At 26.9% G+C, this 19,246-nt stretch overlaps 1 protein-coding gene across 3 annotated transcripts; it reads left to right on the top strand.

Annotated features, from left to right (window-relative positions):
* The first annotated feature begins 510 nt into the window (after nt 1-510).
* Nucleotides 511-17,994, top strand: LOC132920368 (medium-chain acyl-CoA ligase ACSF2, mitochondrial-like). Of its 3 annotated transcripts, none has more exons than XM_060982705.1 (15): nt 511-625; nt 8,310-8,382; nt 8,462-8,552; nt 9,820-10,009; nt 11,258-11,386; nt 12,084-12,307; nt 12,378-12,480; nt 13,239-13,343; nt 13,432-13,586; nt 13,875-14,049; nt 14,181-14,288; nt 14,599-14,747; nt 15,295-15,436; nt 16,323-16,433; nt 16,512-17,994. In XM_060982705.1, the coding sequence occupies exons 3-15, from the start codon at nt 8,485-8,487 to the stop codon at nt 16,638-16,640; spliced, it is 1,788 nt and encodes a 595-aa protein (XP_060838688.1). In that variant the 5' UTR covers nt 511-625; nt 8,310-8,382; nt 8,462-8,484; the 3' UTR covers nt 16,641-17,994. The 3 variants fall into 3 exon arrangements, with proteins under 3 accessions (XP_060838688.1, XP_060838690.1, XP_060838689.1); XM_060982707.1 differs by lacking the exon at nt 511-625 and adding an exon at nt 4,704-4,760; XM_060982706.1 differs by lacking the exon at nt 511-625 and adding an exon at nt 5,524-5,675.
* The last annotated feature ends 1,252 nt before the right edge of the window (nt 17,995-19,246 follow it).

Below are 19,246 nucleotides of genomic sequence, written 5' to 3'. Positions count from 1 at the left end.
TATTTTGAATAAATTTTAATATTTTTGTTAATTTTTAGTTATTTATTTTTAATTATTTATATAACCGAAGGTGACCCTCAAATGAAACTATATAGTATTTAAAATCAATTTACAATACTTTTAGGCTTTGGTGTTAGTGAACTGGTATTAGTCTCCATAATATACAAATATACAGTATTAAACTAAACCGTTTTATTTTATATTATTTATAATCAATATTATTACATAGATTAAAAGTGTACAATGTGCATTTGTACACATATTGGTATAAGTGCATTGTTTTGATAAATCACGACTGAAGTCTGAAAACAATCAGTATAGTTAATAAAAATTGAATATGTATATAATTACGGGAAAGGGACCCAACTAAGAAACGCTATTCATGACTTCATGTATTTTAGTTTCAGATTCAGATTGATTATGTAATATATATGTAAATCAATAATTGTTATTATTATTATTTATAATGGTTTCAGATTCCGATTGATTATGTAATATATATGTAAATCAATAATTTTTCGTATGTGCATTTCAATTATATCAGTTCGTGTATAATGTTTCGTGAAATAATATAGACGGGAGTTTATAGGATGCAAAGTGTTGTACAGTTTACAGGTCGATATAGGTAAGTACCTACCTATGTATAATGCATTTATAACTTTATAAGTATTATGTTATAACATTCTATGTATACCAGTTATACATATAAATATTTACTACCGGACGGGTTACGTTTAGTCATAGAATTAATAACCGTACACCACCTTAATTATAATGATATCACATTTCATCTCTGAATTTGCATAGCTAGTATTGGTACCTAGAGTATAAGTATACCAATATTATGCATGCGTCGAATTCAACGAAGATGTAGCAAATTTATTGAGGTTTTTAGATTAAATAAGGCGTATTACTATACTATACTATTGTGTATTACTACATTTAGTCTATATTTAGATCTCAACACAAAATTTTATAAGTAGATACATTACATATAATGAATTAAAATATTTTATATGTAATTATAAAATGCAGATTTTTCATTAAACAATCAATACAAACAAAAATAAAAATTGACATTATCACAAAAGTTAATCAAAACATTTTTTAAATACATTTAAATTTAATAAATAAAAACTATAATGTATAATAATTATTAATAGATTAAATGTTTTAATATTTCCGTAGAAAAATAATTGTGATGCGTTTTTCTTTTTTGGTACTTTTATATCAATGAATACTCATAAAAAAATTTTTCATCGACTCAAAATATTTTTAATTTATGAAATTATTTATTTTCAGTATTTCTGTAACTTTTATGGTCATTTTCGTAGATATTTTAATGTTTTTATTTTATATATTTGTAGCGCATATTTTTTTTAATATTAAGGAAATTATAAACACTTTAACTTATATCCCTATATGAAATTCGGATGGATGACGATTAATACTTGATTATTATTTATTAATAATTAATTACTCTTGTTGTCCTCGTTGCTTATTGGTATAATGCTATTATTGGAAATCACAGCCCTCCAAAAAAGTATCAGCCAATTGCTTTGTTGTATAATACGTATGTGTCAAGTGTAGGTACTTAGTAATTCAGTATAAGTATAAGTTACTGCAATGGACATTGATAAAAAAAATCAAGTTAATAAAGTTTTATTCTCTAGATTAAAAAAAATAACGGTCGTAATACCGATGTTTTCAAAACCGGTTTCACATTAAAATTCCCGTTTTCTTTAACTTTCTTTTTGTTTTTTCCTATTATTTTCAATAGTACAGGGGATTTTTTTTTTTTTTATAATAAAATGTATATCCTAAAAATCCACATACATCAATGTAAAACAAATGCATTCATTGCTTCATTTGGAATCTATAAATAAAATCCAAAAAAATTCGTAATGCTTTTCCCCGGGATAAGTCATTGCCATTATAAACACTTAGTGACAACCGATCCGCATTAAACTGCAATATATTATATTGATAGAATAAGAATATTGGTAAATATACTGTCGCAAAAAACTTTCCGAGTGCCGCAACTGTACAGCCGTATTATATTTATATTACTTTTTAACAATAACAATATTATTATTATCCGAGAATTCATCCGGAAATACAAAAGTGTTTTAAATGTACGTGTTGTTTTGTCAATAATTTTTGTTTCGAAGGCCTAATAACATGCAATTACCGGAAACCGTCCCTCGATACGCATGCAATGTTTGACAGCTACAAGTATAATCCGAGCTTGATATCATTCTGTAATGTTGTCGTTGTAGCTGATATATGCGTATTACTGAACACACACACACTCATTTTTATATGTTTAATGTATATATATTTATTATAATATATACGCACATTTATGTATATCACAACGTATCCCTTTGAATGCACCCGAACGACGTGGTGTGCACAAGGCACCCCCGAAGAAATTAAACTTTGACAACCCTCTCGCGTTTCGTGCGTTCAAACAAACGATTACCCGGCCGGTACGTCGAATAATATCAGACTATATAATAATATTATGTATTCGTGTGTATATTATTACAACATATATGTATATTATTATCTATGTTCGCTCGCAATTCTCATCGTATATTTACATATTTTACTGTTGTTATATCGTATTGTATGTGAATGTGTTACTTAAAAATCTTGACGTTTCATAAAAAATAAAATATAATAATGCGTAATATTTGCCCTAGGTACGTTCGGTTTTCATATTGTACCTTGCACCTTTCCTCGCCACGTGTGTTTGTACAATATAGAGCAAAACGTCTCGAAAGGGTTACATCATATAATATAATTATTATAATTACAACAATAAGTTAATTGTTAATTGTCGTTCAACACAATACCTTTTGTCTGTATGTATCACCTATAATATATACAGCTGTATACATATCATTGTAATATCTTGTAATAATGATATAATATTATGCACATTGTTATTGTTTATTGTTTTTGCATTGATTTCTCACAATGCCAAATTCCTATATACCTATTTACAATATTATATCGACCTTGTATTTTACGGTTAACTGCAAAAAGTGCAGAAATGCATAGGTGGTGTACGTATACAATAATATATAATATTATATAGATATAGTTCGAAATGTAGTTTAAAATGTTTAAATGCATTAAAACTGAATGCAATATTACTACAATAGACTATATATAGTCTATATAGAGCAGTTTTTTTTTAGGGTAGTTATTACTTTTATTGTTATTTGATCCACAAGCGTCTGAGCGACTATCATACTTTGCATTGTTATTATTTTATTGTTTAAAATGATCAACTTTTACCCCGGTAGAAAAACGGCTGTATTATTATATTATATAGGTAGATATTATAATATATGACTATGTACAATATCGTCACGTGCGCGATGAAGGATTTTATGTAAGGAAACACGAATATTATCAGGTATAATGTATTTTGTTTATTGTTTATAGTGTGGTTATTATTTTACCTGTTCCGCTTACCTACCGATTTCGAATTTCCATATAATAATACCAAACTGTACAGTATTACATTATATTGTATACTAATATACTATAGCAGGCTTATAGTTATATTCATTAATAATTAAGTGAATGTTAACAAAACTTAATTCCAGAATGACTCTTAAAGATATTATTTTGACCAATTATAATTTGTTTATATTTTATATAATTATTTAAATATTTTAGTTTCTTACAAAAAACTACTAATACATAAAACACATAATATAATTGTCAATATTGATCATACATATGAAACGCCCAGAAATATATTTAAGTTCAAATCAATTTTAAATTTTAAAAACGACTAATTTTGAACCATTAAATCAAATTTTTTAGAATCATTTCAGTATTTCACATAATATTATTAAATTACATAATAATTATTAGGTCATATAATATGAAACAATTGAACACAGTCCAAATATCAATAAAATTGATCATATTTAGTAAATATTATCATAAAAATAATGTTATTCAAAAATTCGAAACTATCAAACTTGTGTGATAGAGTCCTCATAAATTAATAGTTTTTACACTTATTAATGTAATCCACATAAAAACTCGAGAAAATTTGTAGGTATTAAAAATATTTAAATTTTAATGATTTTAAACATATTAAGTTTATTGACACGTAATTTTTATTATATTGTTACAAAAACAACAGTAGAAAAATATTTGATGAATGATGGATTTGATTATTGTAATTTAGGAAAGAAAAAAATTAATTAAAAAAACTTTTTTTAGACATAATAATATACCTATTTATTGAATCTTAATTGGAAAACATATCTTGCAGCGAGTCACGTTATAGTAATAGATATTTTTAGAGGACTCCAGAATTGAGATTGAAATATTATGGGTTCGACATCCCTTCCTCTAATCACACATATTATTACGTATTTTTTTATGATAAAATTATATTACATATATATTATATTATATAATATGTACATTAACTTTTTGAATTATAATTTATTATCTCTATGATTAATTATAGGCTGTATTAGTATTAATCATTTATTCCTAATGATATAATTAAGGTTTCTTGTCTAATGAATTTGTAGTATTCTTGATAAGGATTTGTTTCGATGTTTGTAATAAACAAAACAAAGGTTAATTTAATCGAAATATTAATCAGCTCTTTAAAGTTCTTCGTTTAACTGTATTTTTAGTAAGCAAATATCCAGTGTGATTTATATTATTATCATTGATACAGGATGTATGTTACAGAAGTTAGTAATAAGTATCAAGTAAGTAAAAACTAAAGAATAACAATGTATTTAAGTTATCCGGATAAGTGAGTGCATAAATGATTTATTGATACTCGTTAATAAGCTATTTATATTGAAAAATCTAATAAAATGTAAAGATTTAATTTCGTTAAGTATGTTACTTCGTACTATCATGATAAATTAATTATGAAAAGTCTGCATCTAAAAACTATTACAATAATTATGACGATCTTTTAATTTATATTACTCATGTACCTATAAGTACAAATGATTTCAAGCAAACACGAGTAGGTATTAATAAAATACCAGTAAATTTTGTATCACAGTTATCTCAGTTATTCTTAGAAATACAGAAGGACACACTTTCTTTGCTCAGAACTGTTTTTTATACGTATTGAGATATTATTAAATTAAATTTTATATTTTTGTCACATTCATTAAAATTCACCTATTTAAAATGATGAGGTACAATATCGTAAATATATCGAATATCGTAATATTCGTAATGAACTATAGGTACAGTAGTGTGATTTCCATGGTTGTTTTTATAATGAGAATAATTAATAAAATAAAAAATATATTATCTTATTTATCATACTATGTTGAATGTTATTATTATAATAGTCATGATAAAAGATGAAAGGTAATTGTGTTAATAATGGATTTTCACAAGTATAGATATGGTTCATCAAAAGTCGAAAAAAAATATATAATTATTTTAAATTGTTTATAATAATATATTATAGTCAAATGTATTACATAATACCTAGTTTATCGCAGTTGCGTTATTACTGTTGTAGTGCTTACTTCTATTCTACGGTTTTTTCGCTCATACAATTATTTATCTTTTTCTTTTCACTTATTAACATATTTTCGAACACACAATAAATAAAACTAAAAAAGCTTGAAGTACATTTCTACTCTACACGTAAGGTAAATGTCAAAACCTATACTTTTATAACATTGAACTTATTTTTAGTTGGTTTAAACACTTTAAACATGAATAATAGTTACCTTAAGCCAGCCCCCGCCACCTGTGCGGTTGTCATGCAGTCCTAAGTCGGCCTTCTTGTCTCTTATCTATTTCATAATAAGTGTCCCAAATCGTCTCTTACTAAACATTACTGTGAATACAACCAAGAAAACGGTCCCACCGTTGGTTATCAGTGTTATCAGTTATCACCAAATCGTACAATCTGACTGACAATTAAAGTTCATCCTCTGACTTCTTGATACCTATTGAATATTACAGGCAAATGATTGTAACAAACGGCTTTGCTTACCTAATATTTATATCTCACCGTAATATAAACAGGATTCTAACATTTTCATATCTGTAAGTTATACACCTCATTGAAACTACTATAAACGAATATAGGACTATTTTCTGTTCAAGATAAGAAATGTAGTCGGCATCCGATCAATGCGCATTGCGCAGGGATGTGGCTAAATTACACGGCAAGCATAATAAATATAAATGTTGACTCGGTGGAGAGGACAAAATACGCGTGTTATTTAACCTCTGCCTGACAAAAACTGGTCACCGCTAAATATTTTTCTCATTTTTAATAGAGTATAGAATTAGCGAAATACTTTGATTTTTTCAAATGAAGCCCAAATCGTCGAAAATAATAATATACAGATTAGTAAAAACCCTAATCTACTACTTACATTTGTTATATAGTCGAAATAATGCACTCTTAGGTTCTACACAGTAGTAGTCATACACCCTAAAGAAAAAAATAATGTTTCAATACATTCATACCGATTTAAAAAAGATAGATATAAACCGTCATCATTTGTTATTCTTTCACAAAGGAATAACATAATTTTTATTAAAAGTGAACTAAAAAAAAGGGGGGTTTCCTACCAGAAATAATTTAAATGTCTACACTCTATAAGCTAAGGCTCTTCTACAATTTATGTTTATTAAAATGTTACCCAAGCTAATAAACTCGGAAATATTCGATCTATCATACTTACATCATTGAATAATTTAAACTTAAGGAATTCAACAGAATAAAAATCAATATCATCTACCAATGCATGCGATGTAAGTGCTACAGCCAGACCCTCTGTTACACAGAATACAGATAGTAAATATTGTTAGATGAATTATATAATATAAAATAATAAATGATTAAGTTAGGCTCTAACTTATAAGCTACATATTCTTCAGGTTATATATAAGATAGGGGTTTTTAATTTAGTAAGTTAATAGGCAATTAAGTAAACTCTTGAAAATTGTTAACGTTATTGAAATTATATAATTTTGTTTTTTAAATATTTTTGATAATTACTTTTTTGAATAACAGGCATATTTAAACTTTATTTCTTAGAAATATATTCTTCTGAGAAGTTTTATGTATGAAATTGAAGTTTAAACTGGTGGTTAATAAGTTATAAGATTTTTTAATATTTACACTTTAGAGCCGGTACAAATTACGGAACGTTTATAAATCGGACGGTTTTTTTATCATACCTATTAAAATATTATCATGCTATAAAGTATAAGGTGTTGATTAAGCGGAGTAGAGTGCCAACAATGCATCATGGTCTCTGCAAAATGTTGGTCACCTAGCTTAATACTCATGAGTACACGATTACAGGTTACGTGTAATTTGTTTTTTCTGAGCAGTTTATTTAAATTCAGATAATTGTAAATAAACTTTTGTACATTTGAATAAGTAAAAAATATTCAATAAATAAAAAATAACTAGGAATTCATTGTTTTACCTGGATATTGAGCTTAGTAATCGTTTGTTGAATCTACCAATTTATTATTTTCTTTTTACTTAAATCGTGATACAAATATATATGACACATTCACACCAGTGATCCTCCGAACTATACGCAGTGTATCAGCATTTTTATTATGCAAGAAAATTATATTTATTTTAGTTAAAATTCGGCAAAATGTTAATTTAATTTGAACTATACATACATACATTATAATATAAATATTCATAATATACCTCAGAGGGAAACAAACTACATTTTAATAAGTTAAATGAATTACCTATTTAATTTAATCTTCTAATATTATGATTAAAATTATTATGCATAGTTTTGGTTATTCATTGAATAAATGAAATGTATTTTGCTTTCGTTTTCCGTTGATAAAGAATAAATCTTGAAAGTAAAACACTTTATTTTACAGTTGAATTTGCGTATGCTCTTTTCAATGTTATCGCGAACACGAAAGCTTAAAAAGTAAAACTCGGTCAGAACTGTATACATTTTTTCGTTTATGTTTTTGTTAAAACAAAACTGTATTTCTGTATCGTATAAACATTTAAAGGTTTTATTTTTATTATTATGGGTATATTCAAGTATCCAGTTTAATTAAATACTACTGTAAAAATCAACCAATTACATTTATTATACTTTCACTTTACTCTCACTGTATTTGCACTCACTGTCAAGTGTCTACAGTCAAATTAATTTATGTCCTTATATATGAGTATATTTATAGCGATGGTTCATTTTATATATTATATTATATATGTGTATACATATTTTTTTTAAATAACACTGATAAATAACATCATATCATATTATTTTCAGATTTTAAAATAATACTGATATTTATTAATCAATTCCAGAACGTCGTCTAGTATATTGAATGGAACAATAAAAGGTAAATACGAATTTATGTTTAAGATTTAATAATCAAAATTATTACTAGCATCTGTCTAAACGATTTTTTTTCATGTTAGGTGACTATAGAATTATTAATAAAATGATCAAATCTTCGTTATTTAAAATAACGAATCTAAAAGGATTACGTGATATTAAAAGATGTCAAATGTAAGTATTTAATGAAAAGAGTTTTACATATTTTTTTAATATAATCATTTATATTCGATATACGTCTATATACTGTATATTTAGTACAGTACCTATACGTTTTAGCGTCTTAAAAATCTCAAAACATTTATTATATTATTATTATTGTAAACGAAATACATTATAATTTATTGTATGGTATATATAAACGTTTTATATAATAATTTCTATATCGATTTGGACAGTTCAACATTTTAATAATAATAATATAATTTACCTGCAAATTTTCAAAATTTGGCTTATATGAAAAATCTCACGCATTACGGCATGAGTGAATATTAATAGGGCATGTCGTGTTTTTTTTATTTTAACTGTGTGAAAACCGCGTAAAGACGAATAACAAGCTGTAGTATTAAAATATATTATCAAATCAAGAGGGTACATGTCACGCGTTCGCCCTCTAGTTTTTTAGACCATTAGATATTTTATTCGGTTAAATGTACCATGTTTACCACGCAACTGGGTCATTTTCGCATGAATGGCCGTGACCTACAAAGCTTTAAGTCTACGACATTTCCGTACAACATGATATAATGAATGAAAATAATCTTGATTTTTAAACGATTGAATAAACCGGACTAACGTTTGGTCTATTACATCTTTTAGGAACATTATTATCTGGCCTTTGTAAAATGCGTTATTGATAATGCTGAATACAGAATAATAATTATTGTGTGACATTTTTATTACACATAAAGGTAGTTAAAAAATAATCTGCCATTTCTGTAAATTGTAGTGTCGTTTAACGTCAAAAGTTAAATTTTTGAAAAAAAGTTCTAAAAAGGTATTTCAAAAAAATTCCTGGAATTTAATTATTTAAAAACGGTTTTTTCCTTATTCATAATTTTTTAAATCTATAATTTGATTGCAATTAACTAATTGATAATTAATAATTACTAGATGGAGTGATAACGTGGAAGTGAGAGAAATTACTTACTGGGAATTGGTAGGTAAAGCACAATATGACATTTTTAATTAAGTACTTACCTATTTGCCTATTACTAGTACTTTGATAGCGAGAAGGGGTTTTTAGATATTATTTATACCAAGTAGTAACGTATAGGGACGTAGGCTATTATTGAATACACAGAAGATAAATTTGGTGATTTACCTGAAGATTTTTTACTAGTGTACATAGAGTTTTCGAATATTTGATAGTATATTGGTATCGTTGATACCCAAATTAATATAAATATGTACATTTTTAATACACAACTTTTTTTTGCAGTCATCGAAGATTTTCGAAAAATAATCACTGGTCAAAGTATAGTTATTTATATGGGGCTTCGAGTGATCCTCTCAAACCTTATACAATCGGAGGAGTTTTCAATGACGCCGTGCAGCAGACTCCGGACCGAGAGTGCCTGGTTAGCCAACACGAGAACAAACGATACACGTTCGCCACCATGGATTCCGAGGTCAGCAAAAATTAAATAATAAAATTATGATTTATTTTATCGAAAGCGATAATAATGATTTGTCCTATATCTCAGCGATTCCCAACTCACTGGCCGTGGGCAGTGCGGAACTGGGTTTCGGACCATATATATTATTAACATTACTAACGTAAAATTTAAAATAATATTATTATATATCTAATTATATTTTTAGTTTTAATAATATTTAATTAACAATAACTATAATGTACTACAAAATTATTATTTTGAGTACTCTGAATGCGATTAAATGTTTTTTGTAAAAAAATAAATAAATAACTTTGTACAGAAATAGTTCGGTTTTTTTTGGGTACGCCCTTGTATATATATATATATATATATATATATATATAGGAATAACGAATTGAATATTAAGAATTAATTTTAAGGCTAAGAGTATCCAGTTTTAATCCAGAAATTGTCTCTTTCGTAGGGGACAAGTAATGTTAAAAAGCACATTAAATTATCAACCTTTAATTTGTGATTGAGTTTAATTCAGTTATTTTCTTAATAAATGTAAACAATTGTTTTTTAAATTCTTCTTTTTCTAATAACTGACGCATATATTGTATATACAGTAGCGTCGCAGTAATCCAGTAAGAACATAGGTTAATCCGAAAGACGCGGTAATCCGAACGACTTCAAATGTACATCGCCATCGTTCTTTTATTGTACTTACGTAGATCAATAAAATAATAATCATAACGATCATTACGACTGCATATCACACGTGCGTCGTTAAGATTCTATACGTCGATAACGAATAATATAATAATAGTATAATAATAAATGAGTATGTATATAGTTTAAAATAATAATAATAATTTTAATTAATTTAAAAAAAAATGTAATCAATTATTATATTTATTGTGTTCAAATAGTTTATACACAAATTAATAAAAAAAATTTTAAGTTTAAATTGCAAGACAATTTTGTAACAACGTCATAGGTAATCCGAACGACCTTTTTCCTCAATTCGTCCTTCGGATTACCGCGACGCTACTGTATATATATATTATATACATACATATTATATTATAAGTGTACTGTTAGTCATTAGTGGGCCTCAAAGATTTTTTTAAAAAATCGATGGCCCGTACAGCTAAAAAAGTTGGATACCGCTGCTATTATATTATGATCTTTATACAATTACGACACGCAACATATAGAAAAATATGTACTTGTATACTTTAAATGAGCATGTTAATTGATTGCCATTAATTTTGGCAGGTGGATAAGTTGTGCAGGAGCTTTATTGCCATTGGCCTCAAACACGGAGACCGGGTTGGAATATGGATGCCTAATTGCGTATTATACTATACGGCGATTATCGCGACAGCTCGTCTGGGACTGATTTTGGTATTTATTTCATTATTTGTTCATTTATTTTTTTGTTTTAATTATTTACTAATAAAAAATAATAAAGTTTACAGTTTATTTTATATGAATTTTGTTTTGGAAAAAAATACCATTTTTTCTTTTTTGAATGTTTCTAAAATATCCTCACTATGCCAATAATTTAAAAAAAAATATGGTCGAATTTTTTTCTGTCTGTCTTTTACATTTTACGCATTGTGGTACATTTTTGATATTATTCTATGTCATCTAAAATATGTGTTAGTAAGTTTGATGTAATGATAAAATGCGGACAAAGTGGTGGATCATTTTTGATTAAAAAAAGTGAGAAATAAATTGATAAATGTATGTCCAACCTATACTTTTTTGATAGCAATGATATTGACATTAGCTTGATCTGTGAGATGTGAATACCATTTTAATTGATAAAAATGAATTTTTTAATTTGTTTACTGGTGTGTAAAATGACAGTAGTTTTATTCAAGGATCTTATTGTTAGTATACTATGTTACTTATGCGATTTAATGCTTTTTTTATATTATATTTATATTATCAGATCATTCAGATCCATATTGATAGAGTATCATAAATCATTATTAATTTATATCATAACATCTATAACAGTATAGTTTTAGTCAGTAAAAATGTATTGATATTAAATTAGATTCGGTCGGTGTCTTTATGTATGTGATTATTTTAGGTAAACATTAATCCAGCGTATCAGAGTGACGAACTAAAACACACTTTAATTCTGGCTGAAGTAAAGTGTCTATTAACCTTAGAGAAGTTTAGAACTCAAAACTATCCTGAAATATTGGAGAAGATTGATTCGGACATTTGGAAGCGACCGTCTAATACGCCAATTAAGTCTAAAACGATACCTATGCTAGAATCAGTAATTTTTGATTCGGAAAACAGTATAAAGTTAGCGTTTGCAAATAATATCATTATATAGGCAATAGTTTTACATTTGATATCCTAATATTTGTTACAGTGGTGCTTATAATTTACAAACATTCTTGGACCTGGGTTTCAATTCAAATTATAGTATTCCTGATGTTCAACCAGACGAAGGATGCATTATTCAGTTTACTTCAGTAAGTCAGAGAGTACATTTTTAAGCTTATTACGTATTATATTATGATATGATATTGTGATGAAATACTATTTTTTATACAAATAATCGATTAATACCGTTTTATTTACGTATGCAATCGGTTTTTTTTTACTTATCATCTCATTTTTATAAATACCATTCGTACATAGATACCGAAGTCAGATACTGATCGTAAACATATTTATAAGTATAATAATATTCTAAAATATAAAATTTCAATGATCATCTTAGTAGTTATCTACAGTTAATACATTTAATAATGACTATTGACTATAGTATTATAGAATACGAATATAATATAAAATTTGTATAATAATTATTATATTAATATTGTAATATCAATTACTGATTATAAACTATATAAATCAGGCATTACGTACCTATCTTATTTTAATAAAATAAAACTGCAGTTTGTAAAATTATGATACTTTGAGAATATGTTTGTTGAAAAAACAAATAATATAATATTGTAATATATAATATTTATTACCTGCAAGTTTTTAAAATTATATGTTTTGAATTACATTGAGTATTTCCATAAATGTTATGTTAACAAATGTTACTCATATAAATAAAAAAATATTTTTCAGTATTGTAAAGATAAACTTTCTAAATAATTTTTTTTATGGTTTAGATCTCAAGTATATTTTTCTGATTGGTATTAATTGTGCACATACCTAAATGTGTTAAATTCTATGTAATACAATTTTTTGTTTTATCAATTGGTAATATTTTTAGGGTACCACTGGTAAGCCAAAAGCAGCGTTATTGAACCACTTTGCTTTAATGAACAACGCATACTCTATTATGAAGCGTTTAGGAATCATTGATGACATTAGTGAAGTATGTATAGTTATAAGAAATATTTTAAAAATAATGTGGTTATATAATAGCCTATCTATCTAATGGTATGAATACTACTTATGTTTAGGGAAAATTACATAAATTCTGCTGTCCAATGCCTTTATTTCATGCTTCGGGATTATCTATTGGCGCTCTTGGACCTATGGTTACCAAATCAACCATTTTTTTACCATCTGGCCATTTTGATCCGAAAGAAACGGTCGATGTCCTCACGAAAGAAAAGTTAGTAAATGTGTTTATTTTATTTTGTTTCAAAAAATAGTTAATTCTAATATGTTTATTAATAATAGTTTGTATTATTTATGATATATAATAAATACTATGGTATGTACTAATTATTGATACATAATATTATTTTTATTACCAAAAATGTTGTTCTTAAATATATCGATATGACGATACTCTGTAGCATTTTGAATTTTTCGGAGTATCAATACAAATTTGTATTGACTCATTTTTAGATATATAAATAAGTAACTATTAATACGAATAATCGTATTATTATTATAGATGTACAGTTTTATTTGGTGCGCCAACGATATTAGTGGACACCATGTCCATTTTCGAAAAACTTCCGCCAGAAAAACAAGATAACAACATTGAGATGACAATAACAGGTGGTGCCACATGTTCTCCGAATTTGATGATTAAGTATAAGAACATGTTTCCACGCGCTAAAATATTGGTATTTTGAAACTGATTATAAAAACTTTTTTTCATAATTTTTCGTAGCAATTTAGTCTTCAATAATCTTGATAATTGAAACAGTATAATTAATATTATAATTATAATTTCCGAATTATTCAATAATTTTAGTCTTTGTTCGGGATGACAGAAACCAGTCCCTGTACGTTTCAACATCTCTCAAACGATTCAGATGAACGGATAATGTCGACGATGGGTTTCATACAAGATCACGTAGAGGTCAGTCGTTAGTATGGTACTTAACAATATTAATTATTCATATCTTGATTTAAATGGGTGATAAAAAGGGTAGTATAACTTATAATATTAATTGCCATATTACAAATTGTTCAGGAAAGCTTTTTTTTAACATTTAAGTTAGCAGTTTACAGTCTCTTTACCCCCACTTAATACCTGTATGTATTATACGTATGTTGCAAAATTAAAGTTACAGTGAATAACTTTACTGTATTATTAATTATAGACTATCGTTGATATTACGAGAAAAATATTACTACCCATGACATATGAGTGTTTTGTCAATTTCTAGGCAAAAGTGGTCGATACCAATGGCAATATGGTACCATTCGGGACACCCGGAGAGTTGTTGATTCGCGGATACTTGAAAATGAATGGTTACTTCAATGACGAAGAAAAAACAAAAGAGACGATTGATTCGAACGGATGGCTACACACAGGGTAAATATATAGTATTTTATTACAGATTGGTTTTTTATCGTGTCTATATCCTCCGATAATATTCATGGCTCTTGATAAAAAATCATCCTGCACAGTAGGGGGCAGGGGTGGCCAAATTTTTTTTGATCACGATCTACTAAAAATATACTTCACCTTTGAGGATCGACTTGCATAGAACATTTTTTTATTATTGAATAACTCTATAGTCTATAATTATTAAGAAACATACTTGCATAAAGATTAATGTGTAAATAAACATATAGAAGTATTATAAACTAATTACTAATTACTACTAATAATATAATAATAAATAATAATTTCTAAAATAAAATTACTGACGTCTAATTAACATATTATTTTGTTGAATAAGTGTGATATTGCATGATCGACTTTGAAATTGTCTGCGATTGACCGTTTGGCCGCCCCAGCTATATACACATGCAGTATGCGTTTAATTGTACTTATATTTTTATATGTTATTAACTCAGTATGGTATTATATATATATATGATATTGCGAGTTTGTATTATTATATGATTATATTTAGAGATCAATTCGTTTTATACGAAGATGGATATGGAAATCACGTTGGCAGATTAAAAGAAATGATTATCCGCGGCGGCGAAAACTTATTTCCTAAAGAGATAGAATACTTTTTGGAGTCTCACCCGATGATTTCACAAGTCCAAGTAATTATATGCACATTTTAAGTATACACTTTGTATGTAATGTAAATACTAAGTAGGTACCTATAGAGTTGATAAAATTTTTAATAATTGAGTATTGGTATTTTACGTCTATCGTTGGGAATATAATATTTGGTATGTCGATTGTGCCTAATATTATTATAAAATAAAATAAAAATTTAATATGATTATCAAGCACTCGTCGTGCACGAAGTTTTATTTGACAAGTATAGTTTTTTGCACAAACACTGTTATTAGATTTTAGTTTACATAGATGATCTATTTTATTGATTCCTGTATCGGCATAAATTTAAATAAATATACATTCATTGAATTTATAAATCTTACATAGGTTAATATAATAAATAATAATAATAATTAATACTTAATATTTTTATTCTTTTGATGAATTATGTAAATAAATAAACCTAAAATATAAAATGTTTAGTGTTAAATTAAATCCCTTTAAAAATAATAATTAGTATCCGTTTTAATCTATTAGTAGTATCTATCACCAAATATAATACATGTAAAAGTAAATTAATTTGAAATCAAGTGAGTGTATTTATAAATAAAATCTTTTAAACTATAATATATGAATCTATTCTATTAATTAAAATTTTTTCGCCCATCTAAGCTTAATACTTTCAAAATATAATGCGACCCACAGGAATACAATTTGAACGTTTTGTGATTTAATTCTTCACGATAAATGGTCGTAACTGTTGTATACTTGTGTAAACTCGTTAGTCGTTATTCGTATAGTTATATACTAAAAACCACACCCTATGGGCTATGAATGCGTACTATTACTATTATTTTGTCCTAATAATATTCTTCTAATCTAATCTTACACGCACACTATAACGATACTCTCTGTTTACCACAGGTATACGGTGTACCCGATGAGCGGATGGGCGAAGAAGTGTGCGCCAGCGTCATTCTCAAAAAAGGGGCTACGGTCACTGAAGCAGACATAAAAGCGTACAGCAAAGGAAAGGTTTGTTTGTGGCGCAGCTTGTTTTTTAATCTACGGAGATAATACACAGCGGTTGTGTCTGTTTATCGTATTTTTCAGATAGCCCATTTTAAGATCCCCAAATACATATTCATCGAAAAGGACGGGTTCCCAATGACAGCATCGGGCAAAGTGCAGAAGCACAAATTAAGCGAGATGGCGATTATGCGGATTTCGAGCCCAACCTAATATAGTTATGATAATACGACTTATTACATAAGCCACCTTTAATCAGTTCTGCATAATTTCCTTGTTGAATCTATCATCTTATGTGTTACCATGGCGATTGCTAATTTTTAAAACTATATATTAGCTGTGCTATGTTTTATCATAATATATTACCATACATAAATATGGCAGCTATATAATTATACGTAAACAGGAAGTCGTGCCGTAATGTTTACAAAGTTCATTATGTAAATAGGCTAAATAATCGTATTTTAATCAATTATTTTACGTTTTTTTTTTTTTTTTTTTTTTTTTTTTCATTTAGAACTTTCAGTATATAACTATTATAGTTCGACAGTTATTACAATATATAATATATGTATAAAAGATTTACAATAAATAGAATCTTAATTATAGCATAATTTAGATAATTTGGTGATTAGATAACAATATAAAATGAAATGATACAATATATTATGGTGGACGTATAACGGTATATGGAATTACAAATTACCTTTATTTAATAAAGCCGTTAGGAGAGACAGGAGGGGTTTTATGATTGCACTGAATTCGGTAATAAAAGATGTAAATAAAGTTTCTATATTAGGAGATAGGTGGGAATGGTTATGATTGGAGGAAGTGGCTTCGGCATATGATGGTTTATCGGTATTGGAATTTAAGGTGGATTTAAGGAAGTTTGTATGAGATTTGGGAGTAGATATGAAATGTTTACGACGAGGTGGTCTGTAATTAAGTTTTTTATAAACGGGACAGCCTTTGTAATTGGCAGGGTGGCTACCTTGGCATAAAGCACACCTGGCCGGAGATTCTGGTGACATAGTGCATACGTCAGATCTGTGTTCTTCGCCACATCTGATGCATCGTGGAATGTGGTTGCAGTAACCCTGAGTGTGCCCGTAAGACAGACAACGATGGCATTGAGGTGGGCCTTTACGTGGATGGGGCTTTTCGACAACAATTTTGGTGTGCAATAGATACTCGATTTTATATAAATCCATGTTGTTGGTGGCTATTTTGAGGTCGACGAAAAATAGAGGTAGAGGTGATTTATCGGAAGAGCGCTTAATGTTATGAACGTGGGTAACCTGGTGTCCCAGTTCCGATAGAGAAGTAATTATATCTTCAGTAGAGGTAGAAGGGTGGAGATTGCGGATCACCACCCGTAATGGACGCTTATCATACTGCTGGTATGAATGAAAACTGATGCTCTTATTTTACGTTAATTGTGTGTATTGTTACTATATTATTTTAAAAATTGATTTATTTGATTGGATTAATAATTATGTATTGCCGCAGTATTACGATCTGTCGCTATAAATTAATAATTATGATAATATAGTATTAGTATCAATAATTCTATTTATTTTTCTATTACTACACATTTGTGGTAGTTAGGTACTTACTCAAAAATATTTCGGTATCTTATACTTATATTGTTGTACAGATTGGTTATTTCATTGTGTTAATATTTTAATGAAAAATTATGTAGGTAATATAATAGAACTGCAAAAAAATATGTGTGACTCATGCAAGAAGGAAATTTCAGTCTAGTGCTACACCCTACACACAATGACAACGACTGAATAGCTCACTTCCCGTCCTCATCATATAAATACATAATACATTTAATATAGGCACTATTTAAAACTTTGAACAAAATATTAATACAATATTATTTTTTTTAATTACATTTATTTAATTCATTATTGTATAAGATCGATGTATACAATTATTAAACGTTAAAATATAGTATGATCAAATTTTAAACAATCATTATTAATAAAAATTTAAAAGCTCAATTATATTTAATTTTATAAATAAACATTGAATAATTTAATTTAGGTACTTTTATTTTTTATAATTTTATATTACCAATTTTATTTTTATCATAATAATATGAGAAATCCTGTAAAAATAAATACAATTGAGTTTCGTCACTATATAGGTATTATGTAAATGTTTGTCGCTAATTAAAAAACGCTTTTTTGTGTAATATTTTCAAATCATGGAATCGAGTAAGTGAAATATAGGTATATTGAAATTATTTTAATAATTAATTATATGATTTAATGATTAAATTTATCGACACATTTATTTTTTTCTTGGCAATTTGTAAATTGACTTCGCATCATTATTGTAAATAGTATCGTTTTTCAATTTTTGAATGAAATAATTATGATTATATTAGCAAAAAAAAAACTAAAAAAATATTTTTATTAAATAATTAAATAAATTATTAATTTAATTTTAATTAGTTAATTAATAAAGTTAACGATAATTGATATACATGTATATTCTTTTAATTAATCATACTGATTTATTTTCTCATAAAATAATATTTTTTATTTATCAACATCTTGTCTAATGGAGGTACCGGTGAATCGTGTTGGAGTGTAAGATCTAAAATACATTTAATTATATAAACTTTATTTTACATATGTATATATTTTATATAACAGTATAGTTAAAAATAATACAGCCAACGGCTTTTAAATTTAGTCACATATATGTTATAAGTACCAATTTAATGAAATAGGTTTCTAGTAGGTACTGACTTTTTAGCTATCTATTGACTTTCAATAATTTTTATTTAAAGTAATAAATAA

Source organism: Rhopalosiphum padi, chromosome 2, assembly GCF_020882245.1.
Source record: "Rhopalosiphum padi isolate XX-2018 chromosome 2, ASM2088224v1, whole genome shotgun sequence".
Lineage (NCBI taxonomy): Eukaryota > Metazoa > Arthropoda > Insecta > Hemiptera > Aphididae > Rhopalosiphum > Rhopalosiphum padi.
The sequence above is the reverse complement of the archived record's forward strand: the minus strand, read 5'-3'. Positions and strand labels throughout refer to the sequence as shown.

Coding starts and splice junctions, on each gene's coding strand:
- LOC132920368 (XM_060982705.1), top strand. CDS start 8,485: ATGATCAAATCTTCGTTATTTAAAATAACGAATCTAAAAGGATTACGT. Junction 12,481..13,238: donor GCATTATTCAGTTTACTTCA/GTAAGTCAGAGA, acceptor TAATATTTTTAG/GGTACCACTGGTAAGCCAAA. Junction 14,050..14,180: donor TTCCACGCGCTAAAATATTG/GTATTTTGAAAC, acceptor CAATAATTTTAG/TCTTTGTTCGGGATGACAGA.